Source organism: Triticum aestivum, chromosome 4D (genome assembly GCF_018294505.1).
Source record: "Triticum aestivum cultivar Chinese Spring chromosome 4D, IWGSC CS RefSeq v2.1, whole genome shotgun sequence".
Classification (NCBI taxonomy): Eukaryota; Viridiplantae; Streptophyta; class Magnoliopsida; order Poales; family Poaceae; genus Triticum; species Triticum aestivum.
The window spans coordinates 502141288-502164790 of record NC_057805.1 but is presented as its reverse complement, the minus strand read 5'-3'; the positions used below and the strand labels follow the sequence as shown (position 1 = coordinate 502164790).

General features: G+C 49.6%; 2 protein-coding genes and 1 pseudogene across 3 annotated transcripts; 2 read left to right on the top strand and 1 right to left on the bottom strand.

Moving 5' to 3' along the window:
- The first annotated feature begins 235 nt into the window (after positions 1-235).
- LOC123100611 (dehydration-responsive element-binding protein 1F-like) lies at positions 236-1178 on the top strand. The gene has a single exon (XM_044522510.1). The coding sequence runs from the start codon at positions 445-447 to the stop codon at positions 979-981; it is 537 nt and encodes a 178-aa protein (XP_044378445.1). The 5' UTR covers positions 236-444; the 3' UTR covers positions 982-1178.
- Positions 1179-10067: 8889 nt separating this feature from the next.
- LOC123099047 (uncharacterized) lies at positions 10068-14608 on the top strand. Of its 2 annotated transcripts, none has more exons than XM_044521159.1 (3): positions 10068-10955; positions 12797-12977; positions 13673-14608. In XM_044521159.1, exons 1-3 carry the CDS (start codon positions 10425-10427, stop codon positions 14326-14328), a joined length of 1368 nt encoding a protein of 455 aa, XP_044377094.1. In that variant the 5' UTR covers positions 10068-10424; the 3' UTR covers positions 14329-14608. The 2 variants fall into 2 exon arrangements, with proteins under 2 accessions (XP_044377094.1, XP_044377096.1); XM_044521161.1 differs by having other exon boundaries at positions 10094-10955; positions 12797-12968.
- A 1049-nt stretch (positions 14609-15657) lies between these two features.
- Positions 15658-18243, bottom strand: LOC123100610 (probable low-specificity L-threonine aldolase 2; annotated as a pseudogene).
- Positions 18244-23503: the final 5260 nt, after the last annotated feature.

Here is a 23503-nt window from a genome sequence, read left to right as displayed (position 1 = left end):
AAAAAAATCCCTTTCATCTTCCCTGTGGTGGATTATGGTCATGCATGATACTGTCGTCGGTCGGGGATCCGGTAGAACGAGTCAACCTGACAGTGATCCTCTGACCCAGTAAACTATCCCCAGTCAACCGGAGTGACACTGACAGATCAACACGTGTGCTCACCGGCTATTCTCAACAGACCTGTAAAGGCGACGCACTAATGACATTCTTAACAACCTAGGACGGCCCCGACGTGGCGGCTCGCCATTCGACCACCCGCCAAGAAAGATCATCTGAACTTTTGGCTCTCTCGTGCTCCCCAGCTAAGCTAATCCCTAGCCAAGGAAGCAACCCGGAGAGACGCGTCCCAGAAATTCTTTCCAGTTTCTCACCGCCATTGGCACCGGCCTCCCCTGTGCTTTTAAACCCTCGCCGTGATCCCAGTAGCATCATGACAAGTGCGGATGGAGGAGGAGCGGGAGGAGGCGGGCGTGGCGCTGACGGGGAGGCGGGCGCGGGCGGACACGAGGCACCCGGTGTACCGGGGCATCCGGTTCAGGGGCGGCAAGTGGGTGTCGGAGATCCGGGAGCCGGGCAAGGCCAGCAGGATCTGGCTGGGCACGTACCGGACGCCCGAGATGGCCGCCGCCGCCTACGACGTCGCCGCATTGGCGCTGCGGGGCGCCCGGGCCGCCGGCCCCGCGCTCAACTTCCCCGGCGAGGCGCTGTCGCGGCCCGCGCCGGCGTCGTGCGCGCCTGACGACATACGGGCGGCCGCGGCCGCGGCCGCGGCGATGGTTGTCGATGCCGGCGGCCCCGGGTCCGGGAGCTGCGGCGCGGGTGAACAGGGCCGCGTCGTGGACGAGGACGACGTCTTCGAGATGCCGCGGCTGCTGGCGAGCATGGCGGAGGGGCTGATGATGAGCCCGCCGAGGCTGGGCGCGGCGACGGCGGTGGACGACGACCACGATGGCGGCATGAGCCTGTGGGAACACTCTTGAGATTCTCTTCTCCTGTGTAGCTGGTGTGTTGCACTTGCACTAGTACGAAACTTGAACGGGCAGACATACACACGAGTGCAGAGCTGTGCGAACTTTGCGGTTCCCCTTATGGATACGTGGCATGTTGATCTCGTCATATTGGTCATTCGTCCAGTCCAAGATAAAATGTTTTTTTTCGAAAGTACGCCTTGGCGTACCATAGCTTTATAGAAGGCTGAATTTGAGTTACAAGAAACTACACTCGCTGCGGACAACGAGCATAGCACAACACCACACCCAAACACAACACCGCATGGCAAGCTACAACACAAAGGGCTTATCCTAATCGAAACTCAACACCGCGTCTCAACCGACGTCGGACATCTCCGAAGAACACCAACTTCCGCAAAGCTTCACTTGTCGACGCACCATCCACTCTTATCGCCTAAGAGGAAGTGGCAAGTGGGTGGTAGGACTCGATCCGATCTGAGAAAGACGCCGTCTTGGACACACCGACAACGGGCGTACATAGCGCCGCAAAGGATCAAGGAGGACAGCGGCAAACACCGGAGGAGAGCGACGAGGAGCCGGCCATGTCTCCAAACACAATGCTCCCAGCAGAGGAACGTCGTCGAAGACGCCGCCATTGTGCCGATCCAACCGAATCGAGGCTTTCGCCCGGAGACAACCACAACTCCGGGCGAGTGAGGGAGGTGACGAGCACGCCACGACGACGCCTCCAAGGAGGGGAATGGCATCCGCGGGTGCCATCGCCGCCGGCCCGACGGAAGCCGTGCAAGATTTTCATCCGCGCGTCACACCTCACTACACCATCTAGAATTGGGCAACACCGTCCCAGAAGCTTCACACCGCCGCCACCGCAGCACTTAGCCAACGTAGCCGCCAAGCCGAGGGCCATCGACCGGACGCACAAAAAGAAGAACACCAGCCACGCCATCAACGCCCCGCCTGGACAGGAACCCCAGCCTCACCGCACCTCCGGCAAGTCCAGGCCGCCCGCAACAGCCATCACCCACTCCAAGGAACAGCCTTGCGACGACTGGACCCGCATCTCGACAAAGCCATGCTGCACCATCGGAGGAGCATCCCTGCTCATCACGCCGAACAGAAGTGGTCGGCCGCTCGCTGCTCGCCAAGACTCCATCTTGGCCGAGCCTCACGGCGCCAACTCCACCCAACTGGCCGCGGACTCGCGCTTTTGCCACCGAACGGCGCCGCAACCGGCCAACCGCACCTTTGCCTCGCTGCCGACTCCTACCAGGCCCGCCGCACCGCCATGTCTCCTGCTGAGCTCCGGCCACCACCCCCATCTCCGGCCAGCGCAGATCTGACCGGGCCGAACCCGCCATGAAGCGAACGCCGCGCTGCCACCAGCACGCGCGCTCCACCGCGACACACCTGCACCGGCCAGCAGCAGCGCCGCCACACACCATCGCCTGCCAGCGCGTCCTACCCGACGCTCCGGCCACCGAGGTCCGCCGTTGACTGAAGAAGAGCCCCCCGCGGCCTTGCTCCAGGGAGGCGAGGGAAGATCCCGCCGCCGCCGGCACCACGCGGGCTTTGCCCGGCGGCGGGAGGGGAGGAGATGGGATCTGGGGGAGGCGGCTAGGGTTCTTGCGCCCGGGCCGCCCGCGGGGGGACGACACGGGGCCAGGGGGAGGAGAGAGTCTATGATGTAATTGTCCAAGATAAAATGTCATCAGTGAGAAATACACAAACTAACAAGGGAACCGTTCCCTAGAAAACAAAATATTCAAATCACGATATAATACAAAGTTCTTAACCCGAACAACCACACCCTAACACACGCATAAACAACCAGAATAACAAAGAGCACCCTAAAACAACCAGCAAAACATGAAGACCTCCGGAGCTCTGTGTCATCATCCCTAAACCTTGCGAGGAGACCCCTTGCAACACATTAATCTGCATCCAGACCCAAGCAGGTCCTCATCTTCAACCACAACAAAATCATCGCCATGCTGCTCCCCCATTTCTTCGCTCTGACGCCAAAAAGACAAGGACACACATGTGCATCCAACACGCCTGCACTAGCCTTCGCCATCTGTGGCTTTGAGTACCGCTATATGTGCCCCTTCCAAATGGAAGAGAACTAGTATCCGGTTCCGGCGCCGCGGCCGGGCCAACCGCCCGGGTAAAGCAGGACATCCCTCCAACAACAACACAAAGAAGGATGAAGAAACACAACAGAAAATCATACTGACGAGGAAGAAGAATCTTCGTCTCCACCCAACCACCACCCATCTGAGGACCAAACTGGCCAGTGCCGGTCGACCTCCAAACACCATAGCCCGCGACCTCAACGAGATCCGGGGATCCCCCACTCCACTGGTTCCTAGATGAAGGCTAGAGCCCCGTCTGACCGCGAACGGAGCCCGTAGAAACTTATTCAGTCGTGCCGCCGCCGTGACGGCCTCGGTAGCGACTATCTCAACCCTAACCCTACTGAGAACACACCGGACGCACAGATCTGAGGTTCCCCCTCCCTCCCACCGCCGGAGTGGTGGCGAAGGGAGGGAGAACCAACGACGGCGCCGACGACGCACAAAGGGATCCGCTGTTCTTGAGATCGCCTCGCTAACCACCCCCGAACTGGTTGGTTTGTTAACTTTTCGCCATCTCTCTAGATTACAACCTTGTCCAAACATGAAAAGATCACAGCCTGCTCACTAATACATTACTCCCTCCGATCCAAATTAATTGGCGTTTCTTTAGTACAACTTTAGGGAGTACGTGCTTTTGTTTGGGTTGGGCCGGTTTCAGTTCCGTCAAATCCGATGTGGTGCTTCACATTACCCCAAAGCAGCCCATATCAACTGTTATGGAATAACGCAACTCATCTTGCTCCCTCTTTATTCTACGATCATCCCGATCCTTTTCTCCACCACAAACCTCAAGGGGCAGCACCCGATATCCTTTCGCCGTCGTGGCGCCGACGATCTTTCTTTTCCGCCACAAGCAGGCGCTGCTCTGTTTTTTTCTTCGTTGCAAGCCATTCTCAAGAGATAACTCAACAATCAAATGGGAAACAAGTTACTATCCCTATGTACTCTACAAAATGTTTTACCACTAGAACAAAATCAAAGTGATTGATAGAACAACAAACTATAAAAATAAATTCAAACAGTTCAAGAATGATCCCGTGAATGGTTTTACAGAAAGTTATAAATAGGAAAGTGAACATCAATACAATGACATGAAAAAACAATTTTTCTCATTAGGCATTACCAGCCGATAATGACCCCTGGTTATTGTGCGAGCCAAAAGGGGTGAAGTGGTATGCTAGTCCAATCTTCACTACAAAAAACACCTCCCTTGCTAGTTACCCAAAATTTCAGAGAAATCATACCAACGAGATGGAAACGATGGCGGTAGCGACAACAACAAAGTAATCAAAATTTGTGAAGCTACGCACGTGCAGGTCTGAAGACCAGCTAGTGTAGCGGAGAAGACCATCGCATTTCTATCCTAAAGTGGTCTCGTAAAGTTCCAAGTTCCTGAAAGAGTTGGCCAGTTCTGCGAGCAAAAGCAATGTCATCAATTCGGACAGAGCCGGTCGATTGAGGTTTACACTATACTATTCACTCCGTCTTCAAACACTACTCGTGCTCAAAGAAACTCACATGAAATGTTTCGAGGCAGTTAGCCCATTTACGATGTGTGGTTATCTATCCGATGTTGGGCTTGTTAACGTCCCTGTCACAACCCCACGTGATGTTGTACATACCTCTATATGTACCTCTGATCTTACACTATTTATGTTCTTGGTTGTACTTTGAATAGTAAAAAAAAGTATGTATCAAGAGGATGGAGCTATCATTGAGATTCTTCATGGAATAATACAACAACAACATTGTGGGGGTTCCATGTGTATCTAAATGAGGTTGAGAAGCAAAATGCTCCCTGGTTCACATTCCAAGATGAAAAAGATTCGCATGTTGAAGAAAATGACAAGAAAGAATAACTTTAGATAACTGGTTGATCTGTAGGACTCCCCGGGCATTGCTCCAACAGGCCTTGGGAAGGACATGGCTACCACCCCCCCCCCCCCCCCCCGGCGCGTCGGCTAGTGGTAATGTGATGGGTTGGCTGGTGCTACAAGTTAACCGGATAAAAATAATATAAAAGTGCTCATCCTGCGTTAAAAAATGTTCATAAAATGTAAAACTTGCTCGTTTGCTTTTGAATGGTTGTATCATTAAATAAATATTCACACGTTTTCAAATGCCATTTTTGAAAAATATTGATGTAAATCTAGAAAAATGTTCGGGTGATTTGTAAAAACAATGTTCATACCATTCAAAAAAAATTTGTTCATGTGTTTAAAAATATGTTTAATACTAATATTTTAATAATGTTCAGGAAATGTAGAAAATCGTTCGCACACATTTAGAAAAAGGTTCGTTATAAAAATTCTTGGTGTCATTTAGAAAAAAAAAGTCTATTACTTATCAAATGTTTGCACATTTTTAAATTATTTGAAATGTGGGTTTCAAGATGTTCATTGTGTATTAAAAAATGTTTAATGTGCATTTTACAAGTGTTCAACATGTATTCAGATAAATGTTCAACACGTATCTAATTAATGTTCAACTTATATACCTAAAATTCTCAACATGTAATTTCAAAAAATCCACATGTATTTGAAAAAATACAAAAAAAGTAGAAGTAAAAAATCAGAATAGAGCCAGTGATCAAACTGGCAGGAAGAAACCAGCAGGTGCGTTGGACCCTCGGCCCATCCATTGACATGCCAAACCTCCTGTACTGCACCTATACTCTGCTCTGTTCACTTCACCGCGTTGGACCCTCGGCGGAGCAGCTGGCACTGGCCGAGAGTCAGATCACGTAGTACGACGGAGCAGCTGGCATCGGCACGCGACGGGCGCGTGATGCGCGCGCGCACGATCACGTACGAACGAACCAGCGAGCGTGCCGCGCTCCCAGATCCGGCGCGGCAAGTAGGCTCGCTGTAACAAACAGCCCGGCTGGCCCTGGCATCAAGATGAAGGCGGCGCAGTTAACCACCCTGCCTCCCGCGGCGTGGCTGTACGGGCACCCCCGGTGACCCGGCAGGCAGCAGTTTGCACCTCTTTATGCCCCATCTCATCTCTCGTGTCGCCACGCCGGCCGCCGCGTGTAGTGTAGATCCAGCCAGCGCGCCACGCCCATGTGTGCCACAGTGCCAGTACGCTACGTACGCATAATCAACCGGTGAACGAGTAGTTGACCTGGGAACTAAGCTTGATTACTCAACTCATTCCCACATCTGACAGGGATGATCAAACAGGCAAGGGGCATCTGACTCGACGATTAAATGGCACAGCTGGAGCCAGCTTCATCAAACTTCCACTGTGCTGCTCTAGTGCAGGCACCAGTACTGCTATTCATCAGTATAGTATTTGTGTCAACACAAGTACTACTTACTTGCAGTACGTATCTATTACTCCATGATCATGAGACTACCGGTGTAATCCCCTGCCATACAGGTGTGCAATCCGTACGTGCAGTCGTGTATAGTACGTATATTTTACGCGTCTCGAACCCCTGGAAGAAATCGAATCTCACGGCGACAGATCTAGCTCGACGGCGGAGACATCGCCGAAGCTATAATCAAGGTACTCGCTGTACTTACTGCAATGGCAACGCCTCCGTCCGGTCGATTTTACTCACGGAGGGAGACAAGCTGGCGTGCTTGCAGCGACCGTGCTTTCACTGCCTCACACGTACGTACCACCAAAGTTAAAAGCCAGAGAAACTATACCGCGTACGTACGTACGTACGTACACAACCGAGTAAAGTGCATGAGCTGTCAAATTCCCGAGGTGTACATTGCAACGTGGTGTGCTTGACTATCGTGGCAAGCATGGGAGGCGAATGATAAGTATATTTCGTGGGTCGTCGTCGATAAAAGGTGACCACGTACGTACTAGTACGTGCTACAGCTCGAGGGAGAAAACAGCAAACACGCATGATTGCCAAATACGTACCACTAATTGTACGCAGCGGCATGGCCGCCTAGCCATGGGATCTCTAGAGTAGCATGTGCTCGTCATCGTCAGCGAATTAGTTAAGGTCACATTTATACCTTGGAATATTAAAGATAATGATGGGAGTGATTTAATCCGTGGATGGGGACTCAGACTTTATGGGCATGCGTAGGTATATAGGACTGGTAGTACGATGGGAAATTATCAGTGATCGTCGATGCACACAATCATACCCCCCTTTTCTAAAAAGCAATTTGCCGGAGAGGTAGTACAAACAGTGATGCAGAGGCCGGCATACTCTCCTTTTCCAAAAAGAAAAAACAAAAAAACTGTATAGCGTGGTCTGGACTTATGACTTGTTAAAGTAGTAGATGAAGATATATTAGGAATTTCAACAAAGTTGCATGCGTTGGTGAATGATCAATTTTTGTATTGCACCGGAGTATTCTAGTAATGGGGACCCAGCCTCTTTCTGTTCACCTAAACACGATTTATACTACTCCTAGATAAAATGTCAGCAAACGTTTGGGTGCAGAGTGAGGTGGCGAACTGCTGCAATGTCTGAATTTGTGGGAGTACATTAGTCTAACACATCCTGGTCTTGGTTTAGAAAAGATTTTTTTTCCATTTTCACAACTGATCCGCAGGTAAAACCTACTCCATATACTGGAGTAATATATACTCCCTCTGTTCCTAAATATAAGCCTTTTTAGAGTTTTAATATAGACCACACACAAAGCAAAATGAGTGACTCTATACTCTAAAATGCCTCTATATACATTCGTATGTAGTTCATATTGAAATATCTAAAACAGCTTATTTATATTTAGAAACGGAGGGAGAGTACGTATCAAATATTTGTTGCGTGCATTCATAAAGACAAATATGTGTGTGTGTGTGTGAGTATCAATATTTGTACTGTGTTAGAAAAAAAGTTTGTTTGCCTAACCTTGACTGCGTACAACTGTCGTAGCCCACGGTTCAGTATTGATCATTGGTTGCAGATATCAGTATTAAAGCATTCTCAACGCCGACTCTCAAACCGCCCGTATACGTCCGGATTGCATTGCCTGACCGCGGAAGCCATCCCAATGTGGTCCTGTATGGGTTTGCGGCGCGGTCCGGACATGTTTCCCCCGAAAATTAGAGACAAAGTGGGAGGGGGTTTTGCGGGAGTCCGACAGCAGCCACATAGACTCCGACATACCCGGCCCACCCAATCACCCCTCCCGGTCCCATTTCTTTCCACTACGCCCCTTCTTCCCCTTGTTTTCGCATCCGCACCCTCCACCTCCGTCACCACCGTTGTACATCTCCGGCCGCCACAGAAGCATTGCCGGACGTCCGCAACTATCATTGACGCGCCCGCTCGCCTTTACAACGGCGTTGTCCACCCTGAAGCCGTTTGTACCCAGGTACACTCCGCCCCTGTCGACGACCTCCATGATGGACACCACGCGCCGGCAGGTGTTCAGTCAAATGCCATTGGGTTTATTTCCAAACGTTATGTTGTTTTTTAGAGTTGAAGGATGGGGAGCTACTCGACCATGAAGGATGAATTGTTCTGCGATGCGGGGTTGGCCGTATTCGTAGAGAGCAGAGGGGGGACCTTCTGGTAGCATGTGCATGAATCTTTCATGCACAAAAGCACATTGCACCCTACGACATGTACATCATTCAAGAACGCAATGTGAGGTCGTTATCGTGTCGCTGGTACAATATCCAGACCAGCGTCACCAAGTTTTGTCAAGTGGTTCGTCAGCTGGAGGCAAGGTGGTCATTGCATGCAGCAGAGGATGAGATCGTAAGTTTTGCTTCTTCTTGCTCAACTTGTTTAAATCATTCATCCACTCAATGTTGGTCTGCACATTATGTAGCCCGCACGCGCTGCCGTGATGTATCACATGACACAGGACGGCCATTACGTACACACACTGTTGATGAAGCTGAAGGGGGAGTATGTGTGGGATGACATGATCCGTTGATGAAAAACTTGTTGCACATGTGGTTAATCTAGTCGAATTAGAGATATTGTTGTACCAGACTTAAGTTGGTTGATATGTATGAATGATTTGTTCTATTTTCTATCCAAACTTTGATGAATATCGACCGGTTAGCATGAATTTCGTTTGGTTAGTTCAAATACGAGTTGAAATGTATGCTGGCAACGTTGGATTCCTCCTGCATCCGTGTCCGCGGACTGCCCCCCCCCTCCGCAGACGGATGTGGGAGGAAATTTACGGGCTGCCGTTGAAGATGCCCTAAATCGACAAAGGATCTGGCTAGGTCTCAGTCAATTGAGATTTCACAAAGTCTCAGTCAAGTGACATAACATGTAAGACAGGAAATAGAAAAAACTGAAGAATTCTTTTGCAAATATCTCGATGTAAAATCTCACAAATATAGCATCGACTGAGATCTAAGTCTCAGTCGATTGAGATGTAGCAAGACTGGTCGACAAAACATGTCCTTATAATTCATACAGCCCGACTATAGATTTTCTAATTATACAATTATTATTTCCATGTAGGAGTAAATTTGAATAGACATCTACTCCCTCCGTCCGGAAATACTTGTCATCAAAATGGATAAAAGGGGATGTATCTAGACGTATTTTATTTCTGGATACATCTTTTTTGTTCATTTTGATGACAAATATTTTGGGACGGAAAGAGTACTACGTCTGTAGTATTTCAGTCATGTAATGAAGAAGCTAATGTGTTTGTTTACTCTTAGAAGCTAATAAAAATGCAAAAAATTTGCACGGATCGCAGTATCTGATCATCGACATTGGACAGGGGCTTAAAATATCTTATCGACTGAAACATATATATAGAAAAGAAAAGAGCACACGATTAGTGCCTCGCTCGACCGGACCGGATCCAATTACTCTTCATATTTTGCACCACATGACGCGCATTCACATTTTCTATAGATACGAGATTATCATGCCTTCTTAGTTATACATTTATACTACAAAAGTGTGGCTTCGTATCCACTCCGGTTCATCACAACTAATACTCGTGAGCTTAATTAAGTGGCTGGTTGATATATACATAATCGCGTAGTATCGCAGTGGTGCTGACTGCTGACTGACCGGCCGGTGACCACGGGAAAAGATCCAGCGGGCTTCGTTTAAACGCCGGCCCACCGCGTGCACCCATCCAACTGCTTCTTCTACTTAAGCGGAGCCACCCCACAGCTGCCACACCGGCAGCCACCTCGCCCATCTCTCCTCTCCCTCCCTCCCCATCACTCCTCCACCTCAGGCTAGCTTTCAACCCCGCAAAACCTCGCCGGCCCGGCACAGTCGAGCCTGCACTGCACGCGCGCAGCCCGCGCATGCATTTCCCGCCGACGCGCGCCGCAGCTCGCCGGCACCAAGCTCGACCGTAGCACGCGCGCACGCAGCATACTCGGCACTCGGCACCGATGGGGGCGGCGGCGCCGCTGACGCTGCGGGACTTCCTGGAGATGGCGTGCGAGTCCAGCTGCAGCGACGGCTTCCGCTCCTACCCGCGCCGCCTGCTCCCCTGCCCCGTCTCCCACTCCGACGACGCCACGCAGGAGAAGCTTAAGGCGGAGACGGCGCCCGTGCGCCTCCTCATCGAGGCCGACCTGCGGCGGAGCCCGTCCCGGACGCTCTCCTCCATCCTCTTCCCCCGGAGCCCCCGGTCGCTGGCCGCCATCTCGCGCCTCTCCAGGACCCTCTCGCGGCGGCTCGTCTTCTGGAGGCGCCACCCCGGCGACGACGACGGCAGCGAGCGGGACTCTCTCGGCCTCCCGTCGCCCGTCGTCAGCAGCTGCTCCGCGTCCGAGCACGCCGAGTCGGACGCGGAGGCGCCTGGCCCGCCGCCCGTCGACGCGGCGGAGGAGAAGCCCGCCTCGAAGCCTTCGCCGTCGTCCAGCTCGGGCAGCGTCGACGCGGACGACGGCCACGCCGCCGCCGGAGCCAAGCACAAGGTGAGCCCTCCGGCTTTGATGTCCCGTCCATTGCTCCGCCTGCATGTTTGACTAGTTGCCGCTCGCTCGCTCGCCCTGGCTTTGGTGGTGCCCGCGCGTTGAATGCCGCTCAATCATCGCGCGATTTGTTTGGTTGGTTGGCGCGTCGTAAATACAGTCGAGTTTGGTGATCGATCGCTATGCATGGGCAACGCCACTGCATAGTGCATACATGCATGGGCACATCAACAAAAATTCGAAAAATCTCCACATCACAAGGGAAAACCAAACTTCTACTATATCGAATTTCTGTTGTTTAGTGTTACGGACGTACGAAATTTAATCACTCTTAGAATTTCCAAGCGATTTTCTGAAACGCTGGGAAAACAATGCATGGGCAGCTGCCACGAGTAGATGTCGTAGGGAAACTCAAGTATAAGGTCGTGATGGGCTCTGTGTGTGTTATTGGTGAGCCCAAAATATTCTCTCTTGATTTCGATGTGATGGAGACGATTAGTGTAAGATTGTACCCGTACCCCCTGCCCGCGCGCGTGCGTCCTTGTCAACTCGAGTCATCGCCCACGGACCGACACTCTGCTGACGCCGTTAAGCCGTTAACAGCTTCGAACTCACTGACAAGTGGGCCCAGGAGGACTAGTAGTATATGCCACCCCCGGAAAGGTGCTTTGCGACGTGCCTCGCCTCAGAAATGGGGATGCCTTTTGCCCTTTTTTACCGTGGCATGCAGCTGGGTGCTTCAGTCTAGACACCAAAAGCTCTTTAATTCTAGGGGAAGTAGACAAGTTTTTTTTTTTTTTTTGAGGGATGGGAAGTAGACAAGTTATTACTGCACCCACTCATCAAGTGATGTATGTACGGGCACGTTATGAGTGGAGTGAGTGAAGAGGGAGCAGTATGTGATGTGCTAGCTAGCTGTGTGTGCTTGTATGCTCCTGCTGTCTGCACGGTGCGACCGGTTCAAGTGAGGTCGAGTGGGCTCACGAATTAACAGCAGCCAGCTTCTGCCATTGCCCATTGCTGCTGAGTGCTGCTATGCAGACGATACATGTTGGACGATAGTTCAAATCAAACCATCCATGCAAAAAACTAGATGCAACACAGCCACTCGATTAAACATATCGTGCGTGAATCGTTCAGCAGTATCGTTTGTGAAGTAGTTTCGTTGCTGATTCAAGACGGCATCTACTACTCCAGTAGCAAGGCTAATTAAGCAATGCCACCCGCTTCACCGCTCGTGGAACTCATAAATTTTGGCAGATGAAGCGTACTTTTCCGTAGTACTGTACTAGTAGTAGCGTCTTGCTCAGGTATCGCCCACGGTGGCACCGCCACATCACGCACGAGTACGTCCTGCTGGCCAGCTGCCCCGAAAACGCCACGCCACGTTCTCTCCTCCACAGGCCACAGCCACCACCGCGGTGACCACCGGAATTGATGGCCCGACGATCCACCGAGGTTAGGTTGTCAGCAGCAAAGAGGACAAGTATCTATCTATCTGACATTTGCAACGCGACGCTCCTCGATCTTTCGGTTCCATCCCTGTCATGTGGAGCACGTTTCCCGTCAGAAAATACTGTATGTAGATCCAGGAGCCGATCCCAAATGGGTCGGGTTGGTTTTCGATTGACAGTGTGGCCCTTTGTGTTTGGCATGTCCTTTTTGCTTGCTCTACTTCCCTGTGTTATATACTCCCCCTGTTCATTTTTATAAGACTGTTTTAGACAGCTCAAATTGAATTGTTTTGGATGTTGTCTTAAACGGTCTTACAAAAGTGAAGAGAGGGAGTAAGTGGTTAAAATGATCGCGATGGTAAATTAACCTATTCTGTGTGTGCGTTGCAGGAGCAGCAAGCCGATGGTGGCGATGCCGTGGGGTCGACGGAGGAGGAGAAGCAGCAGCTGAGCCCCGTCTCCGTCATGGACTTCCCCTTCCATGACGACGACGAAACGAGCGACGCCGGCACCTGCTCGCCTGCTACCTCCTTCCAGCACTGCCTCCCCGACGATCCCGAACGTACGTTACGTAAGCCTTCTCTTCTCCCAGATTACTACGACTACATGACGAGCATCTAACTAAAATGAAAGTAGTATGAGTTGGTTAAGTTTCCCTGCAATTTATAACGCTGAAAAAGGGAAAAGAAATGGTTAATTCATCGGTGCCGTACGTGGTCGATCAATGTTGGATAGCGTGCCACGCCGGAGTCGGCACCGTGATCTTCACGCCCCTTGCTCGGACACGACACTATGGGCATTAAAGCCGCCTCAGCTGAATCTTCAACCTCCAGATCCACACACGGTCCAGACTCCAGAGCTCCATCGAAACCGTTCAGCAGTCGCCGTTGCCCATTGGACTGGACCACAGGCAGCCGCGTTGTGAAACGGGAACGGGAAGAGCTCTCCCCGTTCGGCGTGCCGGCTAGAGACCTCCCATGAATTGACCCTTGCCGCCATGCATGCTACGATGAGCAGCGGAGTCTAGGCCGCCGCATGTGATCGTGACGCCTGTCGAGTCGTGTCGATCAGATCGAGTATACACATACTCAACGCATCGTATGCAGTAAATTAGTTTTTCGTAACCTGGAGAGTCGTAGAACGAGCAGCACTAGGTCAACCATCAAGAGCGAGCACTGTAATTTTCATGGATCTAGTAGTGTTATTAACAATTCACAGCCGTACGTTGATTTAATTAACCTCGTCGATGCATGGGACTGACTGCAGGGTCGAACAAGGCGCAGGCGCAGGAACTGCTGCTGCTGCACAAGATCCGACGGCTCGACGGCCTGGCGCAGGCTGTGGGCCCCGTGGATCTCGAGGCGCAGTTCGGCACCGAATCTGATCGCCAGTCTGCGGAATCTGACGACACGCACACCCAGACGAGCAACTGCAGCAGCACCAGCGCCGACCACGGCGTGGCGGCGACGTGGTCACCACGGTGCCGGAGCGCCGATCGTGATGCAGAGCGCGAGCCTGACGTGCCCCGGCGCCTCCTCGCGCGACTCCTCAAAGACGACGACGACGACGGCACGGCAGTTACTTCGGGTGCCACGGAACGGCTGCTCCTGGACTTCTTCGCGGAGGGGCTCGACCGGCGCCGTGCGTCGGAGGCAGGGCCGGTGGTCTCCCCGGTGAGGCCGTCGGACGACGAGTCGGCGCTGGTGCGTGCGGCACAGGATTGGGTGCAAGGTGCCGGCACGCGGTGGGGCGCGGAGGACGTGCTGTTCGCCGGGGAGGCGGCGCTGGCGGACATGGACCGGGGTCGGCGGTGGGTGCGCGCCGGCGAGGAGGAGCGGGAGGTCGGCGCCGCGTTGGAGGGGCTGGTGATGGACGAGCTGGTGGCCGAGCTTGTGAGCGACTTGGCACTGGCACGCCGTTGACGTACTATGTAAAAAATGTGCACGTCGTGCGTGTACCCGTGTGCCGCTGGTTTGGTCTGGTAGGAAGGGTTGACGCGTTGAGTCTTGAGTGCACGTTAACTCGAGTGTTAAAACATGACGTGGTTTCACATGCATGGTGGGGTGGTGCGAGCAAATTGATACTCCATATCGAGTACTCCCTCCCTCCGTTTCAACTCAAACCATGCCCCTTATTTTGGAACGGACGGAGTACTTCGTGCCTTGTTGAGGCGAATTGACACCACACATCGTTATGACATCACCTAAATCGGAATTTCTCCTTGGCAAGTTATAGAACATATATGATTTAATAATCAGATTAAACTTTGTAAACTTTAACTAAGTTTATAAAAAAATGATATACCGCCTACTCGGCATTGTAATATCTTTATCACCAAGACTCTCTTGGCGGACATGCCTTAATATTATTGCACATTTTGCAACTTAATATTCGGACACTTTAGCTATTTGTAAGTTGCTTGAATTTTAAATTTGGGTATGTTGATTTTTTTGGCCGTTGATTTTTTGCTTTATGATTCGTGATGTGTTTGTTTCTTCTGCTTGTGCTGCTTGTTGCGCTGGGCTTGTTTGTTTCGATTGACCCCATATTTGGGTCAGTCGTTTACCACTGGGCCGAATCCCGTTAAGAGCTCGATCCAGTCTTCATCTTTCTCCCTTTGTTTGTTTCTTTTGCTTCATTTTTTATTTTTGTTTTCTGTTTCTATGTGTTTTTCTTTTTCCCTTTCCTTTATTAGTTCTTTTTGTTTTTTTGTGGGTTGTTGGCCCTCCCCTCTAGCCCTTTGATTTTTTCTGTTTTTTTTCTTCATGGTCAGTTTGTTTTTCTTTTGTGGATTTTTTTGATGTTGGGTCAGTGTAAATGTATGGGCACAAATACTATAAACTACACAGAAAGATTGCACTATTATATAATTATTCTTTGCATACCACAAAATGTGCAATTTTAGTGCAAAGTGGTGTGCAAGTTTTTTTTTCTTTTTAAAGGGTAATAGCAATGTCACTAATTCATTTTTCCTATAAAACTTCATTTTTTTTAGTTACAGGAGTGGTGGATTGCGATGTCGGATCTCCACATGCCACAGCGCAAAGCAATGGCATCTATCACCATGCTCGTCTCTTGGACCATTTGGAATAAAAGGATGCGAGGGTCTTTCGGGTTCCGGCACAAGTCTATCCCACCCTTCATCATTTTTGACATGATCAAGAGCGAAACAAAGCTTAGGAAAGTTGCAGGAGCCAAACATTTGGGTAAAATTATGACGGCAGAGTAGCGGCTTTGAAACAATGGGCACAATGTAATATCACTATAACTTCTTAATTAATGGGGATGAGGCAAAGCTTTTGCCTCCGCTTCGAAAATAAACAATACTGGCGGAGATGATAAAGCATGGCAACAGGCATAACGAATGGTGCAAGCAATTATTTTCAGTAGACATCGTTAGTATCCCTAGTTGCAAGCTGCGAGCTGAAGAAGAACATAATCACACGCACATCGCATGCATAAGAAGGCAATAGATTATTCTTGGAAGTTGTTACTACTACCAAAGCTGGCCACGATCACAAACAAGCTGGATACTAGCGCCCTTATGAATTCGTGCTGGCGCCGTTCGTCAGATGCATCGCCTGTCAGACTGTCAGTATTTCCTCCACGGCTTCCTGAAAAGAGAGCAACATATCAGTGCTATCCACAGTTCCACACACAACCTAGAGCGTCGTTGATACAAGGTCACACAAGAATCTAAGATTTTCGTACCTCGATACATGCCAAAGTATACTGGACGTCACCATCTGAAATTTGGTAGTGTACCGCAAGTCTGACACTGCAAATTGAAGGAGTTCAAAATGGAGGCCTAGAAAAAGTTATACATGCATCATATATACTCGTGTGAAATAAAGCAGCGCGCCGCTTTTAAACACAGCCTGCCTATATATCAAGTTGCAGTTAGAGACCAACACAGGCATAAGGATATGCTTATGTTGAGCTTGACAATATATATAGTACTGATAGAAAGCAGTTGAGCCAACTGAAGTGAACCTCTTGGAGCCTATTGGCGTCGCAAGCACATTGCGTTGTTCCAGGACTTGACACAGTTTGGCAGGTGATATTCGTGCATCCGCCATATCAAAGAACACCTAGGGAAATACAGTGGAATGTGGATGCATGAAATTTAATCAGTCAGGAAACATCAATCAAACTCTCTGATAGGTGGACTAGCAGGAGGACTAACCAAATTGGTCTCCACTGAAGCTAAATCAACTGTAAACTGTTCAATTTTCTTCAGTCCATCTGAACAATTGGACAAGAAAAACAGATTCAGGACTGAACAATGGAATACCGATATAGATAGGATGGAAATGATTAATATGAAACCTGCTAAGACTTTAGCCTTCCTATGATCATCCGCAAGCTTGCCTACGGTGTCGCGGATGCAACTTCAGCAGCAGCACAAAGTATTCCTACCTGCCTTATTCCACCACCTAGTGTCTTCCTAAGAATTGTAGCCTGAAAATAGTTTTTATTTTGCAGATTATTATTACATGTTCTCTTAAGCAGGCAGCTAAAACATACTACTAGCAGAAATAATGTCCATCATCACCTTGTGTATGAAGGCCTTGGAACCAACAATAACTGATCCAACAGGAGCACCTATCCCTTTCGCTAGGCCTACCTGCACTTCCACGTTTAACAAAGAAATACAGTCACACATCCTATACCAGCGTGGCCCATTGTATATAATCTGCCATTGTAGAAGTGCCAAGCAAATCGATACGTACGTACCGAAACCGAATCAGCTGCTCTCACAAGTCTATCAACAGGAACCCCAAGCGCCTGACAGATTAAGACAGCAGTGATGATCTAAAATCTCAGGAGAAGATCGACACGCATACTTGGTACTTCCTCTATAAACTAATATAAGAGCGTTTAGATTACTAAAGTAGTGATCTAAGCACTCTTATATTAGTTTACAGAGGGAGTACTTAGTGCGGTGATAATGTTAATTCATCCCATATATGGTACTACCTCTGTTTCTAAATATAAGACGTCTTGACAGTTTAGATTGAACTGCCAAAATGTCTTATATTTAGGAACAGAGGGTGTAATCCCTAGTACTTACTGCGGAAGCGTTGAAAATACGAGCTCCGTCGATATGAAGCTTCAGGCCATGGGTTTTGGCAACTTCACCAACCTTATCAGTGTATTCTACAGACAGACACTTCCCTCCGCAACTGCAGCAGCAACAAGAACAAAAATACTACTGTATCAATCAGGTAACATAGCACAGTTACTACTACTTATTACTCGTACCACTGCGGCACTAGCCTCCTGAATGGTGACGAACATTAGTTATCGGACAGAGCAAACTCACTTTCCCTGTGTGTTCTCCAAGCAGATGAGCCTGGTGGTGGGATAGTACAACGACCCATCCCGACTCCTGATGGCGGCAACGATCTTGTCGATGTCCATGGTGCCGTCGGGGTTGTTGGCGACGATCCTAGGGTGGACGCTGCCGAGGGTGGAGATGCCGCCGTGCTCGTAGACGTGGATGTGGGAGTTGTCGCCGAGGATGGCCTCGCTGCCCCTGGTGTCGCAGTGCACGAGGACGGATATGAGGTTGGCCATGGTGCCGGACGGCACGAACAGCGCGGCCTCCTTGCCCATGATCCGGGCCATCTCCGCCTCGAAGCGGCGCGCGGTGGGGTCTGAGCCCAGGATGTCGTCCTCCACGTCCGCCGCGGCCATGGCGGCGCGCATGGCCTCCGAGGGCTTGGTCACCGTGTCGGAGCGGAGGTCCACCACCTTGGTCGCCATTCCTTCTGCGCAGCGCCGACACGCCGGTCAGACCGAGAGTGGAGAGCCGTGGCTTCACTGGAGAGGACGAGCGGCTAGACGTTAGAGGAAGAGGAGAGGGAAAGCTGGACGAGGCGACGTAATAATAACCTTACCTAGAAAGGGTTGGGCCGTTGCTTTCTACGTATAATACTGCTATCTTATCTAGTGATATGAATGAAGCAACAATATACGTACAATCATCTCCATCGGTCAACTCAGTTTGCACCAATTAGAACACGCCAAGGGCCAAGGGTACCAAGTGGCAGGATATATATTCAGTTATTCAGAATACAAGTTGGTTCCCTGCCTCTCTTATTTGTAGCGCAAAGGCAGTGTATATACGTTTGATGATTCGCTGGTGCTGAGTAGCTTCACTGCTGTCACAGAGAGATTTTTTAGGGTCTGTCAGAGAGAGTGTTTTTTTAGTGGTGTCTGTCATAGAGAGCTGGACGACCTGTCTTTTCATAACACGAGTAGGGACACGAAGATCAGGAATGAGTCAATTACACCATTGATGCTTAAACTTGGCGTGAAAGAAAAATCACTTTAGTACCGAAACTTGTGGTATACATTGAACGGGTGTCAAAACTTGGCTCAGGTGTGCATATACGGTGCAAATCCCGATCGTAAACGACTGGAGCGCTGACATGGCACTATCTATATTCTGCCGACGTGGCAGTGAGTGGGTCCCACATGTCAGCTAGCAGTACATATTATTAATAGCTGCCTATGTGGCATCGGCGGGGTCCCACCTGTCAACCAGAGGAAGTAAAAATGCTGTCGCCTCATGGTTCGAACGTGTGAGTGCGACCTCAACGTTAAAAGTCTGTTGATAGCCACCCGACCGAATGAATTTTAATGTGCTATTTGTATACACCGAGGTGACGGGCGGCGCTTGGCACGGTGGTGACAGAGAGCACAACAGGGAGATAGGGGAGGTCAGGCAGATCCTTTGCTCGTTTTGGGCATGCAGGTAAGGTCAGGGGAGGCCAGGGCAGATTGGAATGATGCAATGGCCGACAATGGGGGCGACCAGATTGGGCTCATGTAGGGAGGGTGCTTGGTGACGGGCGGCTCATTGTGGAAGGTGCAGGTGGCCTAAGGATGTGGGCGCGGTGCCGAGGGATGCGACGGGGAAGATGGCGGCTTGCCGGAGGATCAGATCGGGCCACGGCAGATGGTAGCCAGATGGGAGGAAGATGATGCCGATGGCGTCAATCCTATGCGTCTCTCATCGATTCGTCTCGCAGGAGGAAGGAGAGAAGGAAGGCGAGGATATCTGGTAAGCTTTTGGAGCTTCGGACAGCCGTCGGCGTTGCTGCTGAAGTCACGGGCGGGAGGTAGAAGACGACCTCGCCTCTATAAGAGAAGAGAGGGGGTGGATTATTTTTTCTTTTTTTCCTTATGGGCCCACATGTAATAGGGAGATAGTGAGGTCTGTTTTTTTCTGAGTGGGTCCCGTATGTAAGTCACATAGCCTGTTTGCCAGTAGTCAGGGGCAGTTTGGTCCAAAGTAACAGTTAAACGCCTTTGACTGGATGGAATCTTGACGAAAGGGCATTCAGACGACCTCGAAGGAAAAAGTAAGGACAAAACTGAGCAAGCTCGAAAAGTAAGAGCAAAACCCGTGGGTAGGAACTAATTGAGGGCAACAATGCAATTGTCCCGAATAAATTTCAGCTGACTTTTGCCGTGACAATGTGTCACCAGGAAGTGTCATGGAGCCACACAAATCATGTCTCCGCAGGACTTGCAGAATTTGGGTTTATACCCTTTTCATGCGGATTTGATTGGCGCGTGCTAGTGTGTGCCGCTTTTGTTGGTATGACCTTTGATGGTTTTAGAGTGCTTCTCTGGTACTTTCGGGAAGATTTTATGGTTCGACGACATGTATTTTATCCTTCAACACTCACGACTTCCACTTTTTTTGGATGGACGACTCATGAGGCTTTTGAAAACATTAAAAAGTAGTCAAATTCGTGCAGGATACGGGTAGTGGTGACACTACTCTAGTCTAATTACAACGTCTTTATTGAAGCCTTGGCTATATATCATATTGCAAAAAACATCCAGGCTGCGCTTGAAAGCCCTGGTTTGTTTCACAACTAAAAAATAATAATTAAAGATACAATTGTAATTTACTCGTCATCAAAAACAATCTGTAAAATATAGGTGTAATGATACCGATGAGCTGAGGTCTAGTATCACTAGTAGAAAACAGGGCTTTGGTTGAGGCCTGGCCAGCCCATTAGTCCCGGTTCAGTCATGAACCGGGACCAATGGTTGCATACGTCCCGGTTCGTGAGCCCAGGGGGCCGGCCGGGCCTCATGGGGCATCTGTCCCGGTTCGTCTGGACCCATTTGTCCTAGTTTCAGGCACGAACCGGGACCAATGGTCCTCGCTCGTAGCCCGCTCCTGGTCCACAGCCATTGGTCCCAGTTCGTGCCTTGAACCGGGACAGAAGGGGTGCCTTTAGTCCCGGTTCCAGCCACGATCCAGGACCAATTAGGTGCCTATATAGACCCCATCGCCGGCGAGCAGAGCACTCCACACTGCTCTGTTTTTCTGGCCGGCGAGGGGAGAGCTTTGTGGTGCTCTAGCTCACCTCCTATGCACATGAGGTGTTCGATGAAATGCCCGAGCCACACTAGTTAAGCTTTCTCCTCTCGAAGCTCGACCTCCAAACTCCATTTTCCTCAAGATTTGTCTAGGTTTACCGGTCCGTCACGTCCCGTCCCCGTCTTCATCGCCGTCGATCGCCCGCGCCAATCTCATCGCCGGCACCACCGTGGTGAGCCTCTTGTTCTTATCTTCTTTCTGAAAGAAAAAATTCTTACTTGTATGATTAGATAGATACTTGTCTAGTTTTTCTTACTTTTATTATTGCTTGTTATTATATAGTGCGATGGTTTTGGTATCCCCCCGTCGGCCCTCATCCTTTCTATGATTCAGATGTGGCATATACTATCTTTTATAACTATTTGGTTCATTTATTGTTTATGACAATTATGCCGACCAACGTGACATAGATTTTATTTATCTAGGAGGTATGTGAACCGGAAATTCCAACCGACCCTATTGTCGAGAGGTTAAATTTAGTTGAAGAAGAAAACAATTACTTGAAGGAAAAAATAAAAATAAATGAGGAGGAGAAGATGATATTGGAGTTGCATGTTGCGGATATCGTCGATGATCACAAGATCAAGATGGACGCAATGCGTTTGAAGATTAGAAAGATTAAAAAATATGCCATTCATAACGAGGCTTGGTATCATTATGCCGTTGGATCAATCGTTATCTTGGTTGCGATTATGATCGCATTTGTTGTTGCATTGAAATGTTTTACATAGTTTCAATGTATGGTTTAATTAGATGCTCTGGAGAGCTATATGTTGTTCAATGAGAAATATGTATGTACTTTGGTTTTAATGTGATGATGAACTTCTATTAATTTGGTCACTTATCTATTCATGATGTTCTGTAATGGTTTTTGACATACTTAGTTATATATAATGCACGCAGATGAACCGGCAATGGATGTACGGTGACAGACACACCTCCGAGTACATTAAGGGCGTGCATAATTTCCTCGAAGTGGCTGAGGCAAACAAGCAGAATGGTTTTATGTGCCGTCCATGCCCTAGCTGTGGGAATACGAAGTCTTACTCTGACTCGAAAACCCTTCACACCCACCTGCTTTATAAGGGTTTCATGCCACACTATAATGTTTGGACCAAGCATGAAGAAATAAGGGTTATGATGGAAGACAACGAAGAAGAAGAGGACGATGACAACTATGTGCCCCCTAAATACGGTGATGCTGCAACAGGGGAAGCTGAAGATCAAGAGGAAACAAACGATGTGCTCGATGATGATCTCCGCCGGGTCATTGTTGATGGAAGGAGATAGTGCGAAAGTGAAAAGGAGAAGCTGAAGTTCGATCACATGTTAGAGGATCACAAAAAAGGGTTGTACCCCAATTGCGAAGATGGCAACACAAAGCTCGGTACCGTACTGGAATTGCTGCAGTGGAAGGCAGAGAATGCTGTGGCTGGCAAAGGATTTGAGAAGTTACTGAAAATATTGAAGAAGAAGCTTCCAAAGGATAACGAATTGCCCGACAGTACGTACGCAACAAAAAAGGTCGTATGCCCTCTAGGATTGGAGGTGCAGAAGATACATGCATGCCCTAATGACTGCATCCTCTACCGCGGTGCGTACGAGGATTTGAACACATGCCCGGTATGCGATGCATTGCGGTATAAGATCAGACGAGATGACCCTGGTGATGTTGACGGCGAGCCCCCCAGGAAGAGGGTTCCTGCGAAGGTGATGTGGTATGCTCCTATAATACCACGGTTGAAACGACTGTTCAGAAACAAAGAGCATGCCAAGTTGATGAGATGGCACAGTGAGGACCGTAAGAAAGTCGGGAAGTTGAGAGCACCCGCTGATGGGTCGCAGTGGAGAAAAATCGAGAGAAAGTACCGGGCTGAGTTTGCAGGTGACCCAAGGAACGTATGGTTTGGTTTAAGCGCGGATGACATTAATCCTTTCGGGGAGCAGAGCAACAATCACAGCACCTGGCTCGTGACTCTATGTATGTATAACCTTCCTCCTTGGATGTGCATGAAGCGGAAGTTCATTATGATGCCAGTTCTCATCCAAGGCCCTAAGCAACCCGACAACGACATTGATGTGTACCTAAGGCCATTAGTTGAAGAAATTTTACAGCCGTGGAATGGAAACGGTGTACGTGTGTGGGATGAGCACAAATAGGAGGAATTTAACCTGCATGCGTTGCTGTTTGTAACCATCAATGATCGGCCTGCTCTCAGTAACCTTTCAGGACAGACAAATAAGGTATACCACGCGTGCACGCACTGTTTAGCTGAAACCGAAAGTATATACCTAGACAAATGCAGGAAGAATGTGTACCTGGGGCATCGTCGATTTCTTCCGACCAACCATCAATGTCAAAAGAAAGGCAAGCATTTCAAAGGCGAGGCAGATCACCGGAAGAAGCCCGCCATGCATACCGGTGATCACGTACTTGCTATGGTCAATAATTTACACGTAATCTTTGGAAAGGGTCCCGCGGACTATCTGTTCCGAATGACGCTGAGGGACGCGCACCCATGTGGAAGAAGAAATCTATATTTTGGGACCTACCATACTGGAAAGACCTAGAGGTCCGCTCTTCAATCGACGTGATGCACGTGACGAAGAACCTTTGCATGAACCTGCTAGGCTTCTTGGGCGTGTATGGGAAGACAAAAGATACACCGGAGGCACTGGAGGACCTG